Below are 23,523 nucleotides of genomic sequence, written 5' to 3'. Positions count from 1 at the left end.
ACACCTGTTCGGGGCAGCAGGGTGCATGCCCGGTGTCTTTAGAATTTTTACAGCAAAAATGTAGGTGCCTCCAGGGTTAGGCGGCAGCTGAGCAGGATTTTGACTGTCTCAGTGGTGCCTACAGTTTGGACATAGGTGCCTGACCCCCATTTTAGGTATCTAAATCCTTTTGAGTGGCTCTTGGTTATTTGCAGAGCAGGAAATATGGTAAACTCTCATACAGGGGCACTCACATGGACTGCAGGACAGATTGTGCTTTATTGTGCTCCTTTTCGAGTGGGACAGCTCTGCACAATCCCCAACCCAGTGCCATAAACACACAGTCTGGCTTTGATAATTAGATTATTAAATAGTGAGGCATGAAAAACAATTTAGTTACATTTTTAACAGATTTCAGAGTAACAGCCGTGTTAGTCTGTATTCGCAAAAAGAAAAGGAGTACTTGTGGCACCTTAGAGACTAACCAATTTATTTGAGCATGAGCTTTCGTGAGCTACAGCTCACTTCATCAGATGCATGCCGTGGAAACTGCAGCAGACTTTATATATACACAGAGAATATGAAAAAATACCTCCTCCCACCCCATTGTCCAGCTGGTAATAGACCATTTAACAGACCATTCCCTTCCTGGGCGGCTCCTTGTCTATTCTGACTGTACGCTGCTCAGTTCAGGGACCGTCTCTCCTTATGTTTGTAAAGCACTTAGCACACTTTGAGCCCTATATAAATTCTAGTGATAACAGTGTTCTCTTTCTCTGCACATTTGCCAGAAAGCTTTAAAGGATGAGGTCTGTTTTTTGCTTTAAGTATCCTCTGACTGTCTTTCAAGCCATGGCGTTTAAACGTGTAAAAAGGAAGGATATGCATTCCCTATCTTGCATCAGCATGTTACATAATCAGCTCATGGTTTGCTAACACAGCAGATGAATTACAAAACAGCTTGCAGAGTTGCAAAACTCAAAGATTCCTTTTGAGAAAGAGCAGTTGACTGTGCAAGTGTAGCAACATCTGTGGCGTTAAAATCAGAGAAGTTTCAGAGTAACAGCCGTGTTAGTCTGTATCCGCAAAAAGAAAAGGAGGACTTGTGGCACCTTAGAGACTAACCAATTTATTTGAGCATGAGCTTTCGAAAGCTCATGCTCAAAATCAGAGAAGTGCTGCCACAGGGTGATTAAGCAAGATAGAAAATGGAGGTTTGGTTACTAGACCAGCAGAAGTTCCTAACAAGGAGAGATTTTTATGAAGGGATTACTCACCTCACCTAATATTTGTTCAAAGAAAGGAAAGGCAATAGCTTTTCTCCATAATTAAGAGACTCACTTTCCATTAAATACCTGATTTTAAACCTCTGCCCTAATGTCAACAAAACACAACCAATCCAGTAGAAGTTTCCCATGTGTAGTCCCCAGTCAGAGGAGTAAAGTTGGAGGGGAATCAAACATGGTATTTTGGAGACAGGAGTGTTTGGACAACTAGAGGAGCATTGCTTTTTGAGAATTCTTGTAATTTTTTTTCAATGCCATATCTAAAAAGATGTCTTGGAAGCTCCCAGGGTATGTCTGTTATGAGAAATCCTGGCTACAGAGGGAGAAATAGTGGCTTGAGTCGGTTCTGGGAGCAAGAAGCTCTTGAGTACTTTTCCTAGCTCTGCGGTATTTTACAGACTAATGATTACAGACTAAATAGCATTATTCCCATTGTGCATTCAAGGCAGGCATAGATAAATTAAGTGACTTGGCCAAGATCACACAATGAAGTAGTTATGGAATTAGGATAAAGAACTAGGGGCCAGAGCCTCAGCTAGAGTTAATTGGCATAGTTCCATTGTAGTCAATGAAGCAATCCTGTTTCCCATTAGCTGAGGATCTGACTTCACATTTCTGACTCTCAGTCCCACATATTTAATCCAGTGGACCACACTTCCAAGTAGGTTACATAACCACTCTGTGTCTCACTTTCCTCATGGGGCTAATAGTTACTTAGGTAGTTTAGAAGATTAAATAGTTATGGGTAGGTTGTATCCCTATTCACACAGAACCTTATTCTGTGAGTAGCCACTGAGACCAGTGGGACTGTTTAAGGAGCAAGGTACTAGAATCATAGAATATCAGGGTTGGAAGGGACCTCAGGAGATCATCTAGTCCAACCCCCTGCTCAAAGCAGGGCCAATCCCCAGTTTTTGCCCCAGATCCCTAAATGGCCCCCTCAAGGATTGAACTCGCAACCCTGGGTTTAGCAGGCCAATGCTCAAACCACTGAGCTAACCCCCCCCGCCCCCACATGTTATGTAAGGATAGCAGAATTTGGCCCTCAGTGTTTTGCAAATGTAAATCCTCTGTGGGATTATTAGATGCTCTCTGCATTTTGCAGAAGCACAGTGGTGCACTGCAAACATCCCTGGCTGTATTGCCTTCATATGAGGACTCCAGTCCAGCAACAGTGCACATGGCTTAGAAAGTAGAATTGAGATGGAGATAGGGGTGGCATTCATTTTGTTTGTTGTCACCATTAACAGGGCAAAAATAGAAATGTCCAGGTCAGAGCTTCCAAGAGGCAGATGGGCCAGGACAGAGCTTCTCCAAAGTCATTCATGTGTCACTGAACTGCTCTTAAAAATCACTCCCCCAAAACAAAGGACATTTTCAGACAAAAAGTTGTGTTAAAAGGTTAAAAACATGCATCTGTGCCTTCAAGGGAGAAAAAAAAATGCCTTAACCATTGGCTATAACAGTTTAGAGCATACTTGCTAACTCCCCAGAGGTGAGGGTCCCTTACCTTGGGAACACATTCCTGACTAGGGGTAAACAGATCTGGGCTACAGCCCTAGCACAGGAAGATGGAGGAATGGGATAGGAAGCCTCCCATTTCCAGGTCCCTGTTTTGAATCCAACATAAATCCATGTGGGATGACTGGTTTAATGAATTAGGAGTAAGATACAGAGCATATCTTTAGGTCACAGGAAGGCTGACTTTGGGGAAAGACACTGTCTTGGCTCACCTGAGACCTGCTGTTTGAAGATCTCACAAGACTCCCAGACTGAGTTTTGGCTTTGATAATGTGGTGAGTATGTACACATAGGGAGCAGCTGCTTAGTAAATCTTCACTATTGGGTAAGCTAATTCCCAGAGCAGAAAAAAGCATCACTTTCTCTGGGGTTGCCTCTTGAAATGCTGCACCTAAAAACCATTTTCAGAGGAAAGTCCCAGGCAACACTGCCAGATGAGGCATTCAGAGTGGGTGACAGGAAGACATGCTCATGAACACAGCATTTTAAAGATAAACATTGTTTTTAATATTGTAAATTCATAAAAGCCATATTTTTCATACAGTCATTGATTGTGGTTTCTTCAGTATTAAGCTTCATATATGTATTGTGACAAAGCTCTGTCCTTGTCTCTGTGGGTCCCGCATTTCCTAGCGGATTTTACTAGCCTCAGAGGCTCACTGTGACCCTCCATGTAACCCATCTCTCTCTAGAGACAAGGGTCACAGTCTACTGAGCCATTTTCATCATAAGCCAGCAAGGGAGGTGAGGAGAAGCTATCCTCCCTTGCACAGTCTCTGTTGTCTCCCAGTCTCAGTGATAAATTTGGGAGGGGAGGACAAAGCGGGGGGAGCCCAGGCCCGCCCTCTACTCCAGGCTCCATCCCAGGGACCCTAATAGTATCAGCTATGGTCACTGACCTTTTAGAAACATGACACGTACAATTCCCTGGACTACTTCCCCACAGCAGCCCCCACCTTCCTCAAGCTCCACTTCACCCTTACCTCAGGGCCTCCTTCCTTGTGCCTGATATGGTGTGTACTGCTCAGTCTCTCCAACAGCACAAATTCCTCCCACAGCTCCTGACATGCACACCCACCTGACTAACTGGGAGGCTTTTAACTAGTTTCAGCCAGCCCCTGATTGGCTTCAGGTGTTCCAATCAACCACTAATACATGTGGGATCACAATAAAAAAGGGAAAACAGAGGAGACTGAGGATTTCAGAATATTGCAGAAAATCCACCTGCTATTTGTAGATGACAATAGATGGTTACATACTGTGGCTATGCATGTGATATAAATAGAATGGATTAGATTAGATACAATTGAAGATACAGTATAAATCAAATAATCTAAAAGCATAGCAAGACAACAGCACTCTTATTGGTAACCTTATACTTACATTACAATAAAAGGCAAATCTCAAATTTCAGTTAGCAATCCTTCAGGATAATGGGTCAATATAGTGGTGATGAAACCCGGTAAGGGCTCTATCTTCAGCACAAACTGGACCAAGAATTAGGGTGACCAGATGTCCCAATTTTATAGAGACAGTCCCAATTTTTAGGTCTTTTTCTTATATAGGCTCCTATTACTCCCCCACCCCCATCCAGATTTTTCACATTTGCTGTCTGGTCACTCTACCAAGAATCTGGATATATGAAATATATAGTGAAACCTGTTTTAAGTAACCACTGAAGGGATTGACATTTGGTTGCTTAATTGAGGGGGTCTTTTAATAGAAGTGGAGCTGAGCTGTACTTAGTACAACTGAGGAATAGTTTGATGTCATCCCTTAAAAGAGAGGGTAGCTTTTTAGGGTAGTCTTGAATATAAGTATGGTTTAGTTCTCCAAAAGTATGGATTGGGAGCGTTCACCTCACAGTCTCCTCAGTGATAATCTCCAGCAGTTGCACTGCTAAATTTACCCTCAAAACAAAGTGGTTTATTTCAGGATAAATTTTTCAGAGTTTTGCCTGCAATAGACTGAGATGGAAATGCTCTGTCAAAGAAACTCTTCTTTACAATGAGGTAATATCTTTTAGTGGACCAATGTCTGTTGGTGAGAGATACAAGTTTTCAAGCTTAAACAGAGCTCTTCTTCAGGTAATCTGAGGAAGAGCTCTATTTAAGCTCAAAAGCTTGTCTCACTCACCAACAGAAGTTGGTCCAATAAAAGAAGATATTATCTCACCCACATTGTCTCTCTAATAGCCTTAGACTGACACGTCTGTAACAACACTGCATATTTTTTTTACAATATCCATTGACTTCCCTGTTGCATCACCAGGCTTAAGTCCAGAAATGTTAACAGTTCGTGCCATCTATAATAGGATCTTAGCTCCCCACCACAGCTGCTGCTATTAAAAATCTTCTGTTTTACACATCACAGGAAGTGTGACAAGCATTGTATTTCCCTTTGTAGTGTACCTTCCATGTATTTCATTGCGGTGGCCAGTAACAACAGTGTTCAACCTACAGGAAACTGAAGTGAGCTGTAGCTCACGAAAGCTTATGCTCAAATAAATTGGTTAGTCTCTAAGGTGCCACAAGTACTCCTTTTCTTTTTGTTCTCTTTAATTAGCTAATGTTTCTGCATTTCTCACATGATTAGGGGTGAAATCCTCACCCTGTTGAAGTCAGTGAGAGTTTTGCTATTGACTCAGTGGGGTCAAGGTTTCACTCCTGGTGCCAGGTTGATTTTGAACTGGTGTAACTCCATAGACATTTTTGAAGTTATTCCTGTGAAAGTGAGCACAGAATCAGGCCCATCAAGCTCTACCAAAATGCTAAATATAGCTGAGCTGCTATATTGCTTTTAACAAGGGCTTCCAGAAAAATTGTGCTGTTCTCAAGAGTTCCAAGAATTCTAATGTTCTTGGTTTGAACAGGGTCTTCCAGGTGCACAGATCTTGGTCTGCCCCCACATCTTGCTTCGTAACAGTGTTTTTAACCATTGTCATTTCCAACACCACTTTTATCTTCTTCAGCCTCCAATTTTATCTGTCATGCTTATTTTAATTCAAGAATTCTTATGTCAATGGTAAGTTTGTCCCTGGCTGCATGTGTGCATAAGAGAGAGAATTAGCCTCTATGCAAGTTTACGGTAGTTTGTGTGAATACAGCATTATATGGGCATTAACATCAGTACGTGGCACCACCATAGTGCATGTCATCTGAGGATATACTTTACAAAAGTGGATACTATTATTCTTTGTCTACAGATGGGAAAACTGAGGCACAAAAAGCCAAAGTAACTATCCCAAGGCCTTTCAGCCAATACAGTATAGAAGAAAACCTGTCTCCTGACTCCAAGTGACTTGCTCTAACCACTAAACCATGCCACCCAAGTTCCAGTTAGCCTCTGTGTGCCAGCCCCAGAGTCTTCCTCTGTCCACAGGAGCTGTTATGCTTTCTTTTCACAGATCCAACGGTTTGGTACAGAACAAGATATAGTACCCACGACAGTTAATCCGATTACAGCACAATCAGAGGTGTCACTATTCAAACCTATAATAAATCTGTGTGGAGAAGAGAAAGAGATGAGAATCAGGGTATTCATTCCTATTATTCAGATTTATCCAAAGTTCATGCAATAAACCCAAGGATAGACTAAGGTATTTCACCTTCTAGTCAGAAGATTCCTGATGAGTGATGGAAGCCACTTCATATTGACACCTCCTTCAATCTCCACATTTCTCACACACACACACTCCTCAGTTTACTATCCAAATCTCCCTCTGATGCACACACAAATACAGTGAGTTCTTTATCCAGTTCTATAGGATAGCCTGGGAGATTCTCACTCTCTAGACCAGTGGTCCCCAATTTTTTTCTGTTCCCCTTCCCTCTCCCCCCTCTCCCCCCCCCTTCCCCCGGGTAATGGAAAAATCTGTCCACACTCCCTAGGAGTCACGGCCAGGGTCACAGCCAGAGTTGTGGCCAGGAGCAGGGCCTAGCCAGAGCTGCAACTGGGGCCACGGCCAGGGCCAGGAGCAGGGCTGAAGTCAGGGCCAGAGCTGTGGCGGTGGCTGGGAGCAGGGATACAGTCAGGGCCAGGGTTGGAGCTGTGGCTGGTGGAGAGGCGGGCATGTGAGTATCTGGGTAAGTGGGGGCCCTATGGCTGGGCTCTGGGGGGAGAGAATGCGGGTATCTGGAACGGGGGTACCCCGTAGGTGGGTTCTGGGGGAGAAGGGGTTCAGGTGTATTGGCAGGGGGGAGGCCCCGTGGCTGGGCTCTGTGGGAGAGGGGTTGTGGGTTTCTGGCCCCGCAGCTGGACACTGGGGGTGGGGGAAGGGGGCAGAGAAACAGGAATTGGGTTGTCATATAGGTTTCTTTAACTCTACTCCTTGGGGATTTTGTGTGTGTGTCTGTATTGTTACAGACATACCTGCTGACAGTATTTTGAAATAAATTACCAAAATAATTAAAACTGGCATGATTATATAGTGTTATTTTGACACATAATATTTGCAGAATTTTAAAATATCGTGCACAGAATTTTTAATTTTTGGAGCAGAATGCCCCAAGGAGTAGCTTTTTAACCTTAGCATCAATTTTGCCTGTGTTATTCTTCCCTTTTGTAGGCACAGGAAAATCCTAGCCTGTGTTCTGTCCCTTTCTCCACAGTATACCTGTGGCAGATACCTCAGAGGAAATAATTGACACTTGGAGGTATAATAAGGAATAAACGTACATGTCTGTGTTAAACTCTGTGTTGTCAATCCATTTCCATCTACCTTCAGCGCCTCTGATTGACAATCCAATGAAGTGATCTTCAGCTTTTGTGTTATTATGGAGGAACTCCTGCAAAGGAAGCATACAGTGAGTTCTGAGAATTCTCACCTGTGGCCAGAGACAATTCAATAGCATTAGCATCTATTTGGGGTGCCACTAGGGGCGATTTGCTTGGGTTTGTCCAGATTGTCCTAGCCAAAAACTGTTTTCCTAGTCTAGACAAACCAAACATGACCAAGGGATCCCCAGTAGCCTGCTGCAAACCCAGCACAAAGCCTATTAGATCCCATCCCCCATTGGAAACTCTCTGTAGGACAATGCTCTCACAGGGCTTTGTCTAACAGATTTGCCAATGTCTCATAAAAGGACCCTATGAAATGAAAGGTGCATATTACAGCATATTTCCATTGTGGGCTATCTGGCCACATTTCAGAATGCCCACCTGTGGCTTTATGCCTCTCCCCAGTCTCTCCCCACTCCAGCTCCCTGCCAAGTACTTTGACATCTGGTGATGTTGCCATGCTCTTCTTACCTTAGACACAGGGGGCCTGGCTGTTGTATTGCTGGGCCCTGCCTCTCTGCATGCTTATTAAAATCACGTAGTCATGCTAGCCAACTGTGCATTGTAGTGCATCATAAATCCTGGAGTGGGTGTGTTAGGGGGCTTATTCCTTCACCCACTTCCTTCCCTGGTCCTTCTCGCATGAACAGAGAGCAACAATACCCGAAGTCCGAAGGTGCAAACAATTCAATGTTTATTGGGGTGAACTTCCAGCAAGCATGATTCCAGTTTCCTTCCTTAGTGTCCCCCTTCCCAGCTCTGACACCACAGAGCTTTACACCTGTGTCCCTGTTCCCATTCCTGCCCTTAGCAAAACATGATTCCAATTTCCTTACCCCCATTCCCTGTTCCCATTTCCCCCTTTAGCAAAACATGATTCCAATTTCCCCACCCCCATTCCCTGTTCCCATTTCCCCTCCCGACACCCACCCACACACCCACACACTCCCTGATTGACTGCCGACTATATAGTAAAACTTGAGTTCTGCTTAGCTATACCTTAACCAATCATTTTCCTGAAATTTAACTAACCAATCTTAACGTATTGTAACATGATTATGTAACCAATTATATCCCACCACCTTAATTAGTTTACACCCAGCAAAATTAATTATACAGCAGACAGGAACAATCACAGAACCAGACAGAGATTATACAGACAAACAATAGCAAAGTAGGAACTATAATGACAAAACAATACAGAAGTGAGGATTTCACATCTCAGCTAGTGATAAGTGAGTTCTTGCAAGACAGGATGCTATCAAACTAAGTTTCCTTTTACATTTTCTAGGCACTTCCCTTTCTCTGGAGGTGATAGGCACTATCAGGACAGGATTGTATTCCTAACAGCCCAATAGCACCTTCTTTCAATGTGACTAGTTTGGAATGTGAGGATGTGACCGGTCACTTCCCAGCTTATGGCTGCCTCTGCTGCTTAGCCAAAGGCCTTAGCCTAAGAACAGGGCCTCAGACTGTCACAGTAAGAGAAGGACCTTACACCGGCAGACAGTGATTTTGATTCTTTCTTTTATACCTCTATAACTAGCCAAGTGATAAGACTACACCTAAATTCTTCGAGTACAGCCCTTTACCGACAGGCCTGAATATCTATATCCTAACAGAAAAGGAGTACTTGTGGCACCTTAGAGACTAACCAATTTATTAGAGCATAAGCTTTCGTGAGCTACAGCTCACTTCCTCAGATGCATATCGTGGAAACTGCAGCAGGCTTTATATATACACAGAGAATATGAAACAATACCTCCTCCCACCCCACTGTCCTGCTGGTAATAGCTTATTAGATAGCTTACTAGATAAGCTTACTAGATAAGCTATTACCAGCAGCACAGTGGGGTGGGAGGAGGTATTGTTTCATATTCTCTGTGTATATATAAAGCCTGCTGCAGTTTCCACGATATGCATCTGAGGAAGTGAGCTGTAGCTCACGAAAGCTTATGCTCTAATAAATTGGTTAGTCTCTAAGGTGCCACAAATACTCCTTTTCTTTTTGCGAATACAGACTAACACGGCTGTTACTCTGAAATATATCCTAACAGGGTGTCTTTAATTAGGTAGCAGAGAAGCAGGTAATGCATCTGGGCCTGCACAAAGAAAGCTGAACCCCTGCGTTGGTACTAAGGTAGGGTGTAGCTAAGGAGGGAAGGGGAGAACTTGGAAGAGTGCAGATAGGAAACTTGCATGGGGAACTCAGAGATGGAGAAGACAGGCTGGGAAGCTCTTTGAAGCAGAGTCCATGATTCATTTCCCACAGGATTATACGCTCTTTCTACAATAGCTCTCACCAGTTCCTCTTTGCTGTTGATTATCACTAAACTAGAGTTTGCTTCAGAACATGCTCTTTGACTGGCATTCCAAGTCTTTTCTTGAACAGAAAAGAAGTAGCATTTCCCCCTTTGAAATGTCCACCGGATCGGGCAGTCTGTAGGAAGGGCACACACAAAGAAAGAGGGAAATACCAATATGTAATTGGCAGGAAAAGAACTCTTCTCTCCCAATCACATTTTACAGCAAACATCAGACTCTCACTGCACTGATCTTACCTGTTCTTCCCCCGCTGGTTGAAGACTTAGAGTTCTCTGGTGAGTCATCAGTGGAGAAAATCTGTGAAACTGAACACAAACCTAGTTTTTAGTCTCTGATATCTTTAATGCTATGAAAACATACTTGGCAATAAATGCTTGGTCAGCATTTGCTCTTCTTGATTTATAAAGTGCAAGATGCCCTATGACAGTGGTTTTCAAACTTTTTTTCTGGGGACCCAGTTGAAGAAAATAGTTGATTCCCATGACCCACTGGAGCTGGGGATGAGGGGTTTGGGGTGTGGGAGGGGCTCAGGGCTGGGGCAGGGGGTTGAGGTGAGAGGGTGAGGGCTGTGGTTTGGGGCCAGGAATGAGGAGTTCAGGGTGTGGGAGGGGGCTCTGGGCTGGGGCAGGGGATTGGGGTGTGGGAGGGTTTCAGGGCTCTGGGCTGGGGGTGCAAGCTCTGGGGTGAGGCTGGGGATGAAGGGTTTGAGGTGAAGGAAGGGGTTCTAGGTTTGGGGAGGCTCAGGGCTGGGGCAGGGGATTGGGGCATGGGGTTGGGGTGAAGACTTACCTCTGGCAGCTCCCGGTCAGTGGCGCAGCCCGCGGGTAGAGGCTGCACCCCGGGGGTAGAGGCTGCACCCCGGAAGTGGCCAGCAACAGGTCCAGCTCCTAGGTGGAGGTGTGCAAGCGACTCTGCACAGCTCTCGCCCGCAGGCACCGTCCCCCGAGCTCCCATTGGCTGGTTCCTGGCCAATGGGTGTGCGGAGCCGGTGCTTGGGGTGGGGGAAGTGCGTGGAGCCCTGTGGCCCTCCTCCCTAGAAGCCAGACCCACTGCTGGCCATTTCCAGGGTCTTGGAACAGGTGTTGGAACAGGTAGGCACTAGCCTGCCTTAGCTGGGCAGCACCGCCGATGGGACTTTTAACGTCCCGGTCGGCAGTGCTGACCAGAGCGACAGTTCCTTACATGCAGCGACCCAGTACTGGGTCATGACCCAAACTTTGAAAAACACTGCCCTATGAGACATGTCAGGAGAGACCATTCTTGTCCTGGAAATCTTGTGACCTGAACAGATGGGCAGCACAACACAGGCACTGGGAGATCCACAGGAAGGTTCTGTCTTGGTGGGGTTTTGTTTATTTGTTAATTATGGGGTGGATGAGAGCATTTTACTGATGTGGGCTAGTGTGTTTCAGGGAAGAAGTGAGTTTTGAGGAACGATTTGAAAGACAAGAAGGTAGGTGACTGTGATGTAGTGTCCCCCACTGCAGAGAAGAGACAGGGCTTAGCTGTAATGAATATAAAGGGGTTTCTTTGTTGGAGCTGCTGGGACACAAATAGAGCCTGTGACCCTATTGCTTCCGGATGGATTGGCTAACACAGCCTGGGCTGAGCAGGCTCACCTTAAGTCCTGGCCTGGACCAAGCAGCCATGAAGGGGACTACTGTTTGCACTGCAGGTGCTGGCACTCTGGGACAGGGAATGCTCCCCAGGCATGGGTGGCCAAAATACTGTGTCTTCTTTCCAGTAAAAAACTGCCCCATGCCTGGAGACCATCCCCAGCCTGTGTCTTCCCTTACACAGACCTCTCTAACCTCATCACCTGTCTGGTAAAGGGTCAGTTTTGGCCCGGCTGAACACAACCACATTAAAAGTTATATCCAGACAAGCAAAAAGACAGATCATTTACAAAACAGGTCAGGACATGTTCAGCATCCTAAGCCAGCCTGGGTGGAGGGCAAAAGAAAAGCCTGAGAAAAGATGATGTTAGCGGTGAGGTTGGATTCTTCGATGGATCCAAGGGAGCAAGGGGAAGAATGGTAGATGATGAGGGCATAGCTGTGCAGGGCCTAGAAGGGGAGGATGAGAAGCATGTTTTGCTATGGAAGGTAAGAGGATGAAAGGTGGAGGAATTCAGAGAGGGGAGGGACATGGTCTGCATGGTGGGTGAGGAAAAAGATTTTCCTTCAACAGTGGTCTAGATGCTCTAGTCTGGAGGTGGATTGTGATGGGGATCAGGAAGTCCAGAAAGAAAGGAATTGAAGGAGTTGAGTGTGACGTTGCACCCCTTAATGCTTCATAGAAATATGCTTAAGAATGTAAATGTGACATAACTGTATATTTTATGCCAGATATGCCATGTAACATATCTTTGCAAAGGTTATGTTCTTCTGTGTGTATTCATCCTATTGGTATGCATGTATCATTTTTGTATTCAAAGTTATGAATATTGGTTGTGTACTTGTTTGATTTTAAGTAGCCTTAGTGAAGCATTTGGTCAGCTTCTTGAGAAAAGACTATTCTCAGTAAGTGCCCAAACAAGAAACACTTAAGCTGACAACAGACCTTGATAGAAGCCAATTCACATCTGAGCTTTCCTGGCTGTGCAGCTTGGCCTGTAAAGTTCTGAGTCATGCATGGACATGTGACTTGCCCATGTGACTCCAAAACTTCATTTTGTAGCTGTAATTCTACACAAGGGGAGAGGGGGGTTTCCACCCAGAAGAGAGAAACTATATAAAGTCCTGGGAGACCCCTCCATTTTGTCTTCAGCTGGCTCAAGAGTTAGCCTCTGCACCACCAAAGAAACTGGAACAAAGGACAGTAACCACAGGGGTGTGAGTGGTTGCTGGACCCAGACTAGAAGGAGACTAGTGTGTAAAAGAAGCTTACTGGAACATCTCTGAGGGTGAGATTTCATCTGTAATCACTTTCTTACTGTATTAAGCTTAGATTTGCATATTTTATTTTATTTTGCTTGGTAATTCACTTTGTTCTGTCTGTTATTACTTAGAACCACCTAAATCCTACTTTTTGTATTTAATAAAATCACTTTTTACTTATTAATTAACCCAGAGTATGTATTAATACTTGGGGGATGGGGGGAAACAGTTGTGCATATCACTCTATCAGTGTTATAGAGGGCAAACAATTTATGAATTTACCCTGTATAAGCTTTATACAGGGTAAAACAGATTTATTTGGGGTTTGGACCCCATTGAGAGTTGGGTATTTGAGTGTTGGAGACAGGAACACTTCGTAAGCTGTTTTCAGTTAAGCCTGCAGCTTGTGGGGGATGAGGTTCAGATGTGTTTGTAGCAGGCTAGCATGTCTGGCACAACCAGGCAGGGCCCTGAAGTCCCCAGCTGACAGGGAAAACAGGTTCATAGGTAGTCTCAGCACATCAGGTGGCAGTTCCCAAGGGGGTTGCTGTGATCCAACCTGTCACAGTGAGCTTCCTGGTCTACAATGCAAAATTAAAAAGGCTGAGATTTCCCTCTTTGCTGCGCCCATCATTTTCCCCAAGTCCCCGAACACACACACACATGCCAGAAATTAAAGGTTAGGAAGCTCTGGAGATAACCAAAGCAAGGACAGGTTTTATTTCATTATTATGGTTGCTGGGATTATTGGGAATGGCAGCAGAGGGCTCCTCATTGAACCCTGACCTGCAAAAAATAGTGAATGGCCAGAAGACTGTCACTTCTTTGGACCAATGGCATAATCATAGGCCAGAAGTGCAGGGAAGGGCTCCAAGGAAAGCACAAACACAAATCCAGGCATAAAAAGCACAGGTATACCTATAGCAAACAAGGTTCAGGTCACAGGGGCAGACAGGAAAAGACCTTGTATCCCAGGTGGATGCTGCTAACCATTTCCCATCCACCATGATGAGTGAGGGACAATCCCACCTCTGCAGCCCCTGCCCCAGCTGGGACACAAACACAAATATTAGTATCTCTCTGGGCAAATATCCCAGCCAATAGGGTACTTTGCAGAAATGGACATCAGTGATGGGGAATCAGGAACATAAACCAAAATTCCCTTTTGCCCCCAGAGAATTTCACAGCAAATCCCAGAAACTCACTGCCTGGACATTACCTGTTCTGTTCCCCTCAGTTGTGGAATTGAGTATCCTCTGAAAACCCAGAGTTGGGAAGATCTGTGGAACTGAACACAAGCCCAGCTGTTGGTCTCTGGGAGATGATTTGTAATACTCAATATAAAGTGCACCTGTGGTGATAACTTGTTGGATGGCTGTCCATTTCTTGTTTTACTTTATTATTATTAATATTGCATTTGGGAACCCCAAGGATCTCAGCAAGAGTTTGTCACTGCCTCCCATTCCCAAGACACTGGAGCATGCCCTTAGCCTTAGGATGGCAAATAATACAGTGGGAAAATATAGCGTTCAGGGGAGGAAGTAATGCACCTCTGACATTCTAACAAATAGCATTGAGCGATAAATGATCAGACCCAAGCAGAGATTTAGGCAAAAAGAGAGCGGGAAGAGGTCAAGGACACAAGCAGAGATACAGACAACAAGTTTAGGTGGAGTTATGAGCATAGGAAGTGATGCAGGCACATATACAGGCAAAAGAATCATGGGTTCAGATGCAAACTCAGCACAATGAGAGGCACAGATAGTAAAATTAAGAAAAAGAACAGGCACAGACAAAGGTGCATGTTAAGGCTGACTGCCCAGCTATCATGCTTTTCTGTTACAAGATGTGTGGCTCAGCTCCTGTCCCACATGCTCTAGTTTCCACAAAGCATGAACTTCACATCACAATCATGGAAGCAACCGTGAATGGCTTTGAGGAAAGGGCAGACCTAATCCGTACTTGGGGGTGCATGTAGATTTGGGGATAATTATAGTTCTCTAAACATGCCATACAACTGGATTCCCATTGGCAGTGGAACCTGTTCATCAGCACACAGCACATGATGGCCATTCACTGAGCATCTCTACTGGTTTAGATGGAGATGCTTGCAAACTCCAGTCTTTTCTTTCTCTCCCACTTGCCGTAAACATACATAAACCATTTCCTTTGGTAGCTATAGACCCCTTAGGAAATTGTCAGTTCATAGTAAAATAGGAAACTGGCTGTGGCAGTGTTGTGCAACAAAGTGAATATGTGCCTGCCAGATTAGTCACTTCTGAGCCAACCATCCCCCTTTCTTTCCATTTATGCATTAACTGTGTCTCAGTGGAGTTGGTGGGGGTGTAATTTGTCAATTTGGCCTATAGGGAAGTAATATCATAGAAAGAATTTTTGTAGAATACATACAAATGGGGGAAATACACATGACAAACATATATATACATATTGATGTATAACACACATATCAAACAACATTGGGAAGCACTTTTGTAACCCACTGGTCAGTGTGTGTTACAGGAACCCCTGTGGACTAATCCATAAAGGATGTGAGTGTTACAGCCACCAGCTACAGGAAGTTGAGTTTTTAGTTCAAGCGGTAGCAGCTTGTGCTTTTAATAATGGAGGTCCCTGGTTCAGTTCAAATGTGTCATCCAAGAGGGCAGCCCTCACACTATATGGATATATTATTTGTAAATGGTGATCTCCTCTGTATAGGTCAGGGTGTGTTTTGTGTATGAGTTGTATAAGCAAAGAAACTGATGGTTCTCTCTTCTCTGAGGTAGGAAGATGCACCTTCCAGCAAACTTCTTCCTTTGACTATAAGACAGGATTTAGTTATTATGAAATACAAACATATACAGCAGACAGTCTGCACCTCAGCTAATAAGCCAATTTACACACCAGCCACTGTATGGACCAATGCAGCTCACATGGGTGAGAGACATCTCGCTGTTGCCTTGTGCTCCCCCTCCCCATATATTGGTTGTAGCCACCTGCTATCTCTTGTCTTGTACTTAGGTTGCTAGCTCTTAGGGGAAGGCTCTTTTTTGCTGTATGTTTGACACTACCTAGCACAATGGGCCCCGATCCCTGAGTGTGGTCTCTATGCCCTATGCAATACCAATACCAAACCCTATCTTAACTGTCAATTCCCATACTTTCAAACACTTTTAAAAGTTTAATATTATCTTGAATTTTCTGTCTCTTAAATGTTTAGGTTTTGAGAACCACGATGTTATCTTACATGTTTTCCTGTAAGTTATGGATTTTTTTCTTGGCTTTAACTCCATTTTACCGAAGTCTTTTGTCTGGGAATCTCTCCAGGTAGGTATAAAGATGTAAATAATCAATACCAATTGCAAAATATCGTCACAAGCACCACAGAGCAGCTACTCTCATCTTCACACCATTGGCAAAACCCATTTGCAGGCTAAAAAGACAGATTGGCCAGATGTGTCTTGCACTGTGTTAAAAATAGCAGAATGTAAGCAATGGTAGAGAGTACTAGTACTAGGACTCAGAGCCCGCCATTAAAATGCCACATCCCTCCCTTCCTAGAGTTCAACCATAGAGATAGTCAACAAGAGCATTTAAAGGTATATGGGAAGAAGAGATATCCAAGATAGTGAAGTCCCTGGCCACTTATGAATTTATAGATAATCATCAACATCTTGAATTGCAGCTGGGCGGGGAAGGGAAACCAGTGTAAGGCACAGAACACAGGTATTATGTGTTCACATCAGTCTGTCATTTAGACAGGCAACCAAGTTCTGCACTAGCTGAAGGATATGAGTTGGTTTCAAGCATAATCCAATGCACAGTTGTCCACCCTGGAGATGGCAAAGGTAGTAACAGTAGTATGGAAAATCTTGTTGAATGCCACCCTGTGGGATTTACATGGGCCTTGCCTGAGGCAGTGAGATTTAATTACAAGATCCCAGAGAATGTAAATTCCACTTGAGAAATAACAAATATTGACTGATACTCACAATATACCATGAACAGGGACGTTCCTGCAAGTTTAATGGCCACGATGATCAAGCCAGGAATCACCAGCTGCCAGTTCATGTTATTCTGCATTTTAGCCCTGAAAAGTTTAAAATGACACCATTTACCACTTTGCAAGTGTTCTCCATTGCCTCCTGGGATCTGCACTCATCTCAATGATATCTGAGCACACATGGATCTATGGCAGCTTGTCATGAAATAGAATGGGTGCCATCATTTACTAGTAAAGTTTGTACTAGTAAAGTACTAGTTTGTTTTATTTTCAGTTAGTCCCTTCATTCCTTCTTCCAGTCAGACTAAAGCTATCTGCGTCACTGCTGTCTGGTTTAACAAACTACTGTCCTTGGAAGAAGATTCTAACATTCAACTGATTATTAGGTTGGCAGCACCTGCAGGTATAGCTACATTGCAAAAGTAGTATGCAATAACAGAACGGATCACAACTGAAATCAGGTCTCCCCAATATGGATGAATTTAGATTCTCTGAAAACGATTACCTCATACAGTAATTTCAGTTACCATTATAAAACCAACACTTGCCAACAACGGTGGTGGACTTAGAATTGGAAATAACTGCAATAACTGACATACCCTGGTAAATTAATAAATGGTATCAGTTGACATTTTAATGGAGATCTCGAGTGAACTATTTGCTTCCTGTATTAACAATTCCACTCTTGATGGTATCTGCCCTCAGACTCTTAAGATCTCTGTGCAGCTCATAAGCTTGTCTCTCTCACCAGCAGAAGTTGGTCCAATAAAAGATATTATCTCACCCACCTTGTCTCTCCAGTATCCTAGGACCAACATGGCTACAACAACACTACAAACTGAGACTTTAGTCTATTGAATGAGCAAATTGCCACGGAGGCCAAAACAGTATTCATTTGAATCTGCAACTGGCCAAAAGATTGTGTCTCAGTCTATGAGATGTACCTGGTCACAGTGATCTACATATTTGTAACCTCCAGGCTTTATGATTGCAACTCATTATATTGAGGAATGAAGCAGCCCACGTGAGAAAGCTCCAGCTCCCACAGAATGCTGCTGCTCATCTGCTTAGTAACACAGATTGGCATGAACATATCACACTGGTTCTCCGTACTCTCCACTGACTACAGAGTCCAGTTCAATGTTCTGTCCTTATATTCATAGCCCTCAATGGGACAAGCCCTAGGTCCCTGTGACTGTGCTTATATTAGGATTTTTTTTCTAAAATTTCCCACTGGTGTTATCACTGTTTCAGCTCTACCAGTCACAGCCATTGTGGGACTGCTAGAGTAGACAGGGTTCCTGGCAGTTGCTAGCATTTTCATCACCGTGCCATTTGACCCTGCTCACAGCAGGTCTAGATGACAGTGGTTTAAATGTTAGTAGCTGTGGGTACCTTGCCTACAGTAAAACTCCTATGACTGCCTCCACTGGTGAAGCTGAAACAAGTGGTTAGCAACAGTAGAAAATTTTAGGAAATAAATTCCTAGATTGGAAAAGACCTCCCAGAGCACATCTTCCTCCACAACTATGACCTCCCTCACCAGCTACGTTCCACTGGAACAATAAAACTGTTGACTAAGACGGGGAGGATTGTGGATGCAGGAGAGAGGACTTTCACAAAAGCTGGGTGTAAAACTATGAAACTCACTCCCATGAGAAATATAACCATGGCCTCACCTCAATCAGACCTAAATGCAAAACTAACTCCTTCAACTTCATTCACCCCCCCCCCCAAAAAAAGTTCTTTACACACCCCAATAAACTAATCAAGCTGTTTCTCTCACAGGTTAGGAAGGAAGGGAGAGAGAGAGATTGTTCTTGTTATTCCTGTTGTAAATACTTGGTAGGTGCTCAGATATTCAAGTAACATTTAGGTACAGAGAGAGACAAATTATTTAATCAGAGTGTGCCAAATTAATCTGTAATGTAACATAACTGAACTTCACTGAAGTTGCACAAGACCTGAATTTGGCTCAAAATGTCTATTCAAATTTTAGTACCTGTACAATAAAGTAGATAATCTATTCACAATGACAATCTCTACAGATAAATTCCACTGGGTATTAACAAAGGTGTGATTCCAATGCAATAACTAGGGCAACTAACATACATCCCTTTAAATTGAATAAGGTAGTTCTTGCATATTAATCATGTAATGCAGCCAAACATTTATTATACCTGGGATACCACTAGTAAGAGACCTGGATTCAATTCCCTGCTCTGTCACAGGCTTCCTGTGTAAACTGAGGAAGTCACTTAGGCTCAGATCCACAACAGTATTTAGGCCCTTAACTTTCATTGACTGAATCCTTCCAGGACAGTTTGCAAAAGCAGACAGCATCTATATAATGATGAAAGGAGATGGTATGTGATGGGGAATATTTCATTAAAAAACCCAGAACTTTAACATTTTTTTTCAGTGGATTGGAATAAAAAAAACAAACCTTGTTTTTTTAAAAATCAGCCTGTTGGAGAAAGTGCCACTCCCCTGCCTTACTCTGGACCCTTCAGCCCCATGAAGACAGCAGCACACACCATTCTGAGCAGTCACATCTCCCAGGTCATCTACAAACTTGTATCCTACGCCCAGTTCTATATATACCCTCCATGCTCCTCAATTAGAAACACCAATTGGAGTCTCTCACAATTAAGAGACTGTGAATCTTGCTTATTCCAGCCCACTGAAATCTTTGCAATCCCAGGAAACCATTATAGTCATAAAAGGCAGGAGAATTACAGGAAGCAAGCTACACAAATAAAATGGAACAGAAGTACTTCTCAGAAAGAGCTCACCACACTGAGGGGATAGTTCAAAAATCTTTTCCCATCATATCTCGGTCTGGAATGGATGCTGTGGAAAGAAATTAACAGTATGTGTCCTTTGGGTCTTGATCACAATTTTTTATATTTCTTGGCTTCCTTGGCAATCACGCTGTGGTTCCTTTTGTGTATGTGCCTCTCTCTCTCTGTCTCTCAGAAGAGAATCAGTGTCTATAAAGGCTTCCTCTTTTGTATCATTTCACAGGATGGATGCTCTTCTAAATAGCTTGAGGTTAGGAAACACATCATGCCTTCACAACAGCTAAAGAGCTGAGACAACACAATGATGGTTTAATTTCTCAAGTGATTTAATCAAGGAGAAGAGAGCACAATACTTTATATCTGCCCACACTAAGAGAGAAATGTGGGGTTCAACATTTCTGGTCATTCCCTGTCACTCCCAGACTAAAGGGTAGCTTGAGAGGTTTAATGGGACACTTAAAATGATGCTGAAAACTTTTGTAGATCAGCAGCCACATGATTAGCCTAAGTAAGCGTTTACCTTATCTGCTGTTTGTCTATAGGGAAATTCCCCAAGTTTCTCTTTTAAACTGCTCTTTGGAAGGAGGGCTTGAGGGACCTCTGGAACTAATGAGGGCTGAGCAGGAGGGCACTGCCACTTTGTGTGTTGCTCTATCGAAGGTACGTGTATACCCCGTCACTGTAGTGCCTGAGCACCTCACAATCTGTAATGGATTTATCCTCATAACACCCATGTGAGGTAGGAAAGTGCCATTATCCCCATTTTACAGATGGGGAACTAAGGTGCAGCAAAGCTAATGCCCAAATCCACAAAGTTATTTAGCTTGCTAACTTCCATTGAAATCAATGAAAGTTAGGGGCCTAAATACCTTTGTGGATCTGAGCCAAAGTGACTTGCCACAGTTTACACAGGAAGCCTGTGACAGAGCAGGGAATTGAACTCAGGTCTCTGACTAATGCTCTAACCCCTGGCTCCTTCCTTCCTCTCATATTTTAAGAAGCCCACAGCTTGTAGTAATGAATGTGTTAACCCTCGTGTTCTACAGGGGACAATAACAGTTTATAAATTTTGCTGTTACCAATAGTCAAGCAAAAATCACAATGAATTACTCAAAAATGAATCTAACCGACTTTAAAGTCAAAGGAACAACCCACAGAGGGCAAAAGAATAAAGTTAATTGGGAATTTTTCAGGGTCCTGGAGCCTTGGCTCCAGCCTGAGCCTGAACAGCTACACAGCAATTAAACAACCCCTTAACCCAAGACCTGAGAAATCAGCTAGCACAGGCCAGCCATGGGCTTTTAATTGCAGTGTAGACATACTACTCAAGTGCTTAATTTGTAATGAAAGAGGTGCTGGGGCTCAAGCAATTGTTTCACTTTCATAACTGATGCAAACCCAGAGGTGCTGGGGCTATGAACTGCCACGCCTAGAATCAGCCCTGGCAAGTCCTGGCACACTTTAAGCACTGAGACATACCCGTTTTGGTCAGTTGGAGCTGCTGAGTGCTCAGCACTTTGAAAGATTGGATGATTTATTTGGAAGCTTCTGTAAGAAAATGTGTAAATTTGAAATTATGCATCTAGATTTTTAACAAACCATAACTTTAGAGATACTATCAAATCAAAATTCACAATTCTGACTGATTTTTTCACCTATTATTGTTTCTATTCTATCAAATAATGCTGCTATGACTGAAAGAGATTAACATTTTTTTCCTTCCTTCACTCCAGTTTCTTTACTTTGTGCATTTGACTGCTCTTTGTTTACAGTCAGTTTCACTGTTTCTTATTTGTTGTGATTCTTTCACACAGCAACAGAAGCAAGAAAAACATTTTTAAAAATAGGAAAATGTAATTGTAAAACACAAAAATGGCAACAAGACTTGTAGTGTGGTTGGCCGCCACCAGACTACCCCTTCATGGCCAAAGGTTGATCTGCAGCCACCTGCCTCTGCTTTCCCTTTCTTCAGGGCTCCTCAAACAAACTCAAAACAGTCCAAAGGAAATTAAAATATTTTGCCACATGGGGTCCAATTTATTCAGTCTTTAAGTATATACAGGATAAATAAATACAATTTTGTAATTATTTCTCATGGACTGGAAATTCCATTTCCCCACTAGCTCTAGAGAAAAGTTCTTTCCATGGGAGTCTTGTGATGAAGTTTATCAAGTCTCTTGTCTCAGATAGCACTTAGCCCAGTGGAGAAGTCTCACTGATGCCTCTTTCAATTTGGGATTGACGAGAGTGAGAACAACAGCATCCACAGAGATATAGGTCCATCACGATTTCACAAATCATCCATATCCTGGAGTTTTGACTGGAATTTTGACTACAGCAACCATTATCATTGAGACAACACTAGCCACAAAATATAACACATAGAAGATAAGGAAGGAGATCAGAGCTCTAACAGCTCCGGCATGGACCTCAGTATTGGGGTTGCTTAAGCTGGATATACTATGTTACATGTGCCTGATGTTTCTCCAAAGAGAGAGGATTAAAACCAGGAATATCACAAAGAGGAAGAAAGATTTCAGACTACTGAAAAAAAAGTAAACAGATATCAATGATTTTCTCATTATTTTTCCAGTGATATTTCCAGTGAGATGTTCAGTTGTGTGGAGGAGAAAACTGTTATAAACACATCAAGATAATGGCACTGTGAAGAACAAGGACCCCAGCTGGGATCTCAGGAGCAGCCACAGCACCAACCTTAGCCAGAGGAAGAGGAAATGGGTGAAACTGGTGATCTTCAGGTAGCAGAAGATGCTGAACCAGATGGTAAACCAGAGACTTGACTGATATATAAACATCCAGATTGCAATTAATGTAATCTTCACTTGAGCTGGCCTGGAACCAGTATCTGGAATGGAAATGAAATAGATGCTGCCAGGAATAACAAACACTGCAGGCAAAATCTGAAGGCAGAATCAATTACAGGAGAAGACTTCTCTGTTTTTGATCCAATCAATTAAATTCACCACCATGAATCCATTTACATTCCCTGTAAGGAACTCAGGGTCTGTCTACTGTGATATAGAAGGGCCAGATAGCAGTGGTAGAGTGGTCACTGGGAAATATATAAGCCCTAGGCTAATTAAGGCATGGTTCCCTGTAGACTAGGGAGGGTTGCTACAGGTTAATTGGAGCACCTGTAATCAATTAAGCCCAGTCAGGAACCCAATAAAACCCCCCTGCTCCAGGTAGTCAGGGGAGAAGGAGAGAGAGGACTGGAGTTTGAAGGTGTGTTGTAAGATTTGAAAGACCAGAAAACTGAAGTAAGGGAGACCCTGCCCCAACATCTAAGGACTGAAGGGTTCCCCATCCAAGGGGAAAGAGGGTAAGAACCCACAGGGGTTTAGAGGGGCTGGGGTTCAGAGTAAGGAGCAAACCTAGACTCTTCCCCTGCTTCCCTCCTCTGTCACCTTCCTGGGCCACTAGTGGGTACCTTGATGGTCTAAGAGCAGGGGCAAAGAGTGGTGTCTTAGCCTTCCTCCCAAGAAAAGTGTAGGACCCACCATACTAACATTGGCCATCTTGCCACACTACATAGCAACTAGACACCCATGGCTGGCCTGGGCTCACAGGTCTCAGGTTGCAGGGCTGTTTCATTGTGGTGTAGACTTCTGGGTGTGGTCTAGAGCCTGGACTCTAGGACCCTGTGGGGTGAGAGGGTCCCAGAACTTGGGCTCTGGCCAGAGCCCAGAATTCTGCACTGCAATGAAAGAGCCCTGCATCCTGAGCCTTGTGAGCCTGAGTCAGACAAACCTCAGTGACCAAAATGATGATACAGATGCTGCTAACTTCAGTTAGTTTCATGGTTCTAACAAGAGCATCACAGTTGTAGTGCCCCATCTGTATTGGAGGCTGCTGGGTCAAAAAAGCAATGGGAGCAGTGCAAGTTGGCTGCTCAGGAGCAGCCTCAGAGTGTTAAGCATGGGTTT

The 23,523-nt window shown here is 43.6% G+C and overlaps 1 protein-coding gene across 2 annotated transcripts; it reads right to left on the bottom strand.

Moving 5' to 3' along the window:
- Nucleotides 1-4,919: 4,919 nt before the first annotated feature.
- LOC140905720 (C-type lectin domain family 5 member A) lies at nt 4,920-19,754 on the bottom strand. 2 transcript variants are annotated; one of them, XM_073329146.2, is made up of 7 exons: nt 19,568-19,754; nt 16,762-16,859; nt 13,989-14,057; nt 10,127-10,195; nt 9,869-10,005; nt 7,464-7,573; nt 4,920-6,288 (listed from the first exon to the last, which is right to left on the bottom strand). In XM_073329146.2, the coding sequence occupies exons 2-7, from the start codon at nt 16,850-16,852 to the stop codon at nt 6,174-6,176; spliced, it is 591 nt and encodes a 196-aa protein (XP_073185247.1). In that variant the 5' UTR covers nt 16,853-16,859; nt 19,568-19,754; the 3' UTR covers nt 4,920-6,173. The 2 variants fall into 2 exon arrangements, with proteins under 2 accessions (XP_073185247.1, XP_073185246.1); XM_073329145.2 differs by lacking the exon at nt 13,989-14,057.
- Nucleotides 19,755-23,523: the final 3,769 nt, after the last annotated feature.

Source organism: Lepidochelys kempii, chromosome 1 (assembly GCF_965140285.1).
Source record: "Lepidochelys kempii isolate rLepKem1 chromosome 1, rLepKem1.hap1, whole genome shotgun sequence".
NCBI classification, from domain to species: domain Eukaryota; kingdom Metazoa; phylum Chordata; order Testudines; family Cheloniidae; genus Lepidochelys; species Lepidochelys kempii.
Note: the sequence above shows the minus strand (reverse complement) of the source record. Positions and strands in the feature narration are given on the sequence as shown.

Coding starts and splice junctions, on each gene's coding strand:
- LOC140905720 (XM_073329146.2), bottom strand. CDS start 16,852: ATGCAGAATAACATGAACTGGCAGCTGGTGATTCCTGGCTTGATCATC. Junction 14,058..16,761: donor GTCCCTGTTCATGGTATATT/GTGAGTATCAGT, acceptor GCTTGTGTTCAG/TTCCACAGATCTTCCCAACT. Junction 10,196..13,988: donor AACTGAGGGGAACAGAACAG/GTAATGTCCAGG, acceptor GTTTGTGTTCAG/TTTCACAGATTTTCTCCACT.